Source organism: Ruditapes philippinarum, unplaced genomic scaffold (assembly GCF_026571515.1).
Source record: "Ruditapes philippinarum isolate M1 unplaced genomic scaffold, ASM2657151v2 ctg584_1_1_1_1, whole genome shotgun sequence".
NCBI classification, from domain to species: Eukaryota; Metazoa; Mollusca; class Bivalvia; order Venerida; family Veneridae; genus Ruditapes; species Ruditapes philippinarum.
In genome coordinates, this window is record NW_026854286.1 from 3107 (window position 1) to 7408 (window position 4302).

General features: G+C 32.7%; 1 protein-coding gene across 1 annotated transcript; it reads right to left on the reverse strand.

Annotated features, from left to right (window-relative positions):
* Window positions 1–256: 256 nt before the first annotated feature.
* LOC132739657 (hemagglutinin/amebocyte aggregation factor-like) lies at window positions 257–3552 on the reverse strand. Its single transcript, XM_060727407.1, has 3 exons — window positions 3294–3552; window positions 1867–1990; window positions 257–373 (listed from the first exon to the last, which is right to left on the reverse strand). Exons 1-3 carry the CDS (start codon window positions 3550–3552, stop codon window positions 304–306), a joined length of 453 nt encoding a protein of 150 aa, XP_060583390.1. The 3' UTR covers window positions 257–303.
* Between the last annotated feature and the right edge of the window lie 750 nt (window positions 3553–4302).

Consider the following 4302-nt stretch of genomic DNA (forward strand, 5'->3'; position numbering starts at 1 on the left):
CGGTAACATGATATATCCAAACGGTAACATGACTTATCCAAACGATAACATGACTAATCCAACGATGTATCAAAATGTACCAAAGTATTAATTAAAGTAAATGCCCATTTGCTGTAATCTATTAATGCTTCTGTCAAATTGACATGAAATTTATAACTATACACTGTAGAAAGTTAAATCCCCCCGCTTGATTAGAATTTAAATGAACAGTGCAAGTACTAATAAATTTGAATGAAAATGGAATAAGAAAGATGTGTTTTATTTTCTTCTTTATTTTGTATCATTTGTTACATGTTTATTATATCAGCCGATAATTGATTCATCTCCATTAAATCGAACCATGTTGCAAACGTCATATTCATAACGTCTGTCCCTGAAACAACAACAACAACAAATGAGCCGCGTCACGACAAAACCAACATAATGGGTTTGCAAACAGTCTTGATCCAGACCAGCCTGCGCATCCGCGCAGTCTGATCAGGATCCATGCTGTTCGCTTACCAACTCTATTACAAGTAGAGAAACTGATAGCGAACAGCATGGATCCTGATCAGACTGTGCGGATGCGCAGGCTGGTCTGGATCCATGCTGGTCGCAAACGCACTATGTTGGTTTTGTCATGACACGGCTCAAATGTTTGCTTACATTGACATTTATACAGATTACTCATTTATACTGTAAAGATATTCCAGATCGTGTTATGAGACAAATTATCCAGAGAATAGGTACATGTAGTGTAATGTTGGTTTGCCGATGGACTGTCAAACCGAATTGAGCAAATAAGGTCGTATTGGTCACGAGTCTCAAATTTGTTTTTGACAACTAGAAATGCACCTGACATTCACAAACAAAACATAACATTTGTCCCTAGCATATCACAGAGTAGCACAATATGCACTTTCTTTCATATATACTTTTCTTGAATAACAGACTGGTGCACACCAAACTTGGCCAGCCTCGTTCCGCTCAATGGGCGGTTACCACCGGGACGGATATTCCGACCCGAACCTCAACACATAACATATATTATTTTTCTATCCCCTGTCAACTGGCGACAACAATAACGGTATCATATATGTTGACGAGTACCGTCAAAGTTCAGGGGAAGCAACTAGTCAAATATTTTCAGAAGTAGATTGCAAGATTGTCTGCCCATACAACTTATTAAAAATCTAATGAAATATTTTTATAAAAGTAATAAACAAACATTTATTGTTTCCATTAAATCATGGTTGATTCACGAAAGAGTTGTTATACATAATGTCTGTTATTTAATTCAAATGAATAGTGTACGTGAACGGAATAAAATGTTCAGGAACAAAATACTATGCTATTAATCAAGTACAATGTGCTTCTAACCATTTAGTAATGGCGGCAGATATATAGCTTTATACACTTTAATTAGTTTCTGTATATGATATATAATACTATAGTATTAAAGCAGCATGCCTCCAGATTTGTGCTTATTTTCATGAAAAGTTTAAAAATGTATTTAAATAAAAGTAGCATACTGTGAATTGATCAAAGAAAATAATTACACATTGCAAACAGCACTTACAATCCAGTAAATACCAAAAAGATGTCAAAAATAAGAAAAATTAGCCCTTACTGCATTAGTAACACAAGGGAATTATGGTGATGGAAACTGCAAAATCAGTCCTTAACTCACACATAACATGTGAATTATTACATGAACTTGAATCCGAAAATCTTTTACTTATTTTTTTTTACCTTTTTTTAAAAAAATTTTATTACATTTTTTTTCAGGTTTAATTTTTTTTTATTCATCTGGAGGCATGCAACTTTAAACTTACCGTCCTTTTTTATTAGAAAATAAATGTTTAAATAAGGCACAAAAACACTTACTCTGCTCCGTTATCGTGTTCAGAGAAAACCCCTTTAATTGCCTTCCCCATTGGTAGCTGGTAGTCCTGTGGTTTGTCTAAATCATTTGTCCATCCAGTCAGTTCACAATCATACATGTGAATATCTGGTAAATACATGTATAAGATAAATGAATAATAAGAAAAGCATTGATGCAAAGCATCAAAGGGCGTCCAAGCAAGAAATGCAGCAAGTGAAGATGCACTAGTACACATCTGATGACCAGATATTCATATAAACTTTTCAAAAGTTAATTGGTTTTAACCAGTATTGTATATTATTTATGAATGGGCGAACGAAAGACATTGTTCATCATGAACTTTGGTAGGCATGCTAGAGATTTGAATACTATTTTTTTTTCCACAGGAACTTCAATTCTATCAATGTTAACGATATATCCAAAATATACAGGTCTATAATATCCAAAATATACCCCCTATATGGTATAAGTTTATTTATATTATATAGGGGTATTTTTTTGATATTATCATTATATAATATTGGTTACTTGATAGAATTTCAAGTTCATGTGGTATTTTCTTTGGAACATACAACATAACAGTCAAAATTAACAAAGTATGTTAATTGATTTATTTGGGAGGTTAATCTACTATTTTAATGACCTAGTCTGACCCATCAGTTTTTTTTCAAATGCCTATCAATAAACCCATAACAACTCATGTTAAAATTGCAGACGAAGAATGTTCATACTATGATAAAAAAAATTCGTAAAAATTGCCAATTCAAAGATTGCAATTTATTGTTTTAATATGTTTGCATTTCATTTCCTGCAAAATTCTCAAGTTCGTTGCGACACGAATGACCGTTTCGGTAAACAAAAACTACTTCTATAAATAGATTTTCGGACTTTCACAATGTTCAGGTAATCATTCTATTTATAGATAAAGCAATAACACACATAATAACCCACTGTGTACTACGAATTATTAATAAAATACCGAAAAGCGCGATTAATTGACGGATAAGATAATTTCATTTGAATATGTTTACATTGCAAAATTATCCAGTTCCCTATTATTCATTGTACATATCGCGCATTTCATTTTTGATAATCAAACACTCTTACCAATCTTAATGTTCGGCTATTATCGCCGACGAAAAGGCTCGAGAAGTTGCAATTGCCCTTTCACAAAATCTGATTTCATTCCATAAGGCGGACGCCAACAATGACATTGTAATAATTATATCGGCAATTAGCTAGTTTCTTCTGCTAATATCTAACAAATGTTTAACGTACATAGATTTGTCCATTTGAATAAGGTACACGGTTTAAACACATGGTCCTGTTGTACACACTCGACTGACGTGTACATTTTCATTTATATGAATTTGAAGTTTAAAAATGAATTATCATAGAATATTTAATATGAGGAAAGATGGAGTCATACCTGGTATAGAACAGCAGTAGAACTTCCATCTTCTGTCCTCGGCCCCATTATCATGTTCACTAATCATCCCGTTGACGTAACCATTTTTTGGACATTCAAAATCGAGAATCCTATCTAAACTATTTTCCCAATTAACTGTAAAAAGATAAGATATTTGTAATAAGGCAACATGCCTTAAAATTCGTGCTAATTTCCAAGAAAATTTTAAAAATGAATTTAAAAGTAAAGTATTGTGAAATGAACAAAGAAAATAATTCATGTGCACATGAGGTCAAAATTAATAAGCAAATATAGCCCTTACTGCCTTAGTGACCAGTAGAAAAATGGTGATAAATAATGCAAAATCAATCCTTAATTGACACAACATGTAAATTATTACTTGAATGTTTAATCTTTGCATGCAGCTTTATGTAATCAAATGTTAAGAAAGGCTGTACTCTAATGTAGTTTTGGCTAGTAATGTTTTTACAACAAAATAGAAAACTTTTACATCTAGTCTATACAGCTACATATAACAACTTAATATATATTACACTTGCTGACCATTCCTCTTAAAAATTTATATATACATTAAAGTCGAGTTATCTTTAGAAACATGCCGATGAGAGAACGGTCAATGAATCTTTGTAGACCTCATCGTAGACTTCACTGTCCTCAACTTTCTTGTTTGATGGTTGTTAAATCATTAAAATCATATTCACCCAGCTTGGTGACAATTTTAATTTTGTGCCAAAAAATAATATAACACATTGTTTTGACACTGTATGAGTTGATTTATGGAGGTTTGTCTGACAGGTACTTCATTATTTAAAGCTGTATAAGGCAATAAAAAGTACAACCTCCGCAATGCGGCCATCTGCAGAGCAATTACCTATTTTTTTTTTTTTTCAATTGTGGCTTAAAATATATTTAACCTCTCTGGATCAACACCTTCCTCACCAGCTCAACCCCCCCAAAATTATGGGGGGGAATTTGGGTTTTTTACCCTGCACAAGGTTTGGTATTGTGT

Bases quoted from the DNA above. Each gene is read 5' to 3' on its own strand.
- LOC132739657 (XM_060727407.1), bottom strand. From the start codon at position 3,552: ATGAATTATTTTCTTTGTTCATTTCACAATACTTTACTTTTAAATTCA. The intron at 1,991-3,293 runs GTATGACTCCAT...TGTATTTACCAG, and splicing joins CTACTGCTGTTCTATACCAG to ATATTCACATGTATGATTGT. The intron at 374-1,866 runs GTAAGTGTTTTT...TTGTTGTTTCAG, and splicing joins GAACACGATAACGGAGCAGA to GGACAGACGTTATGAATATG.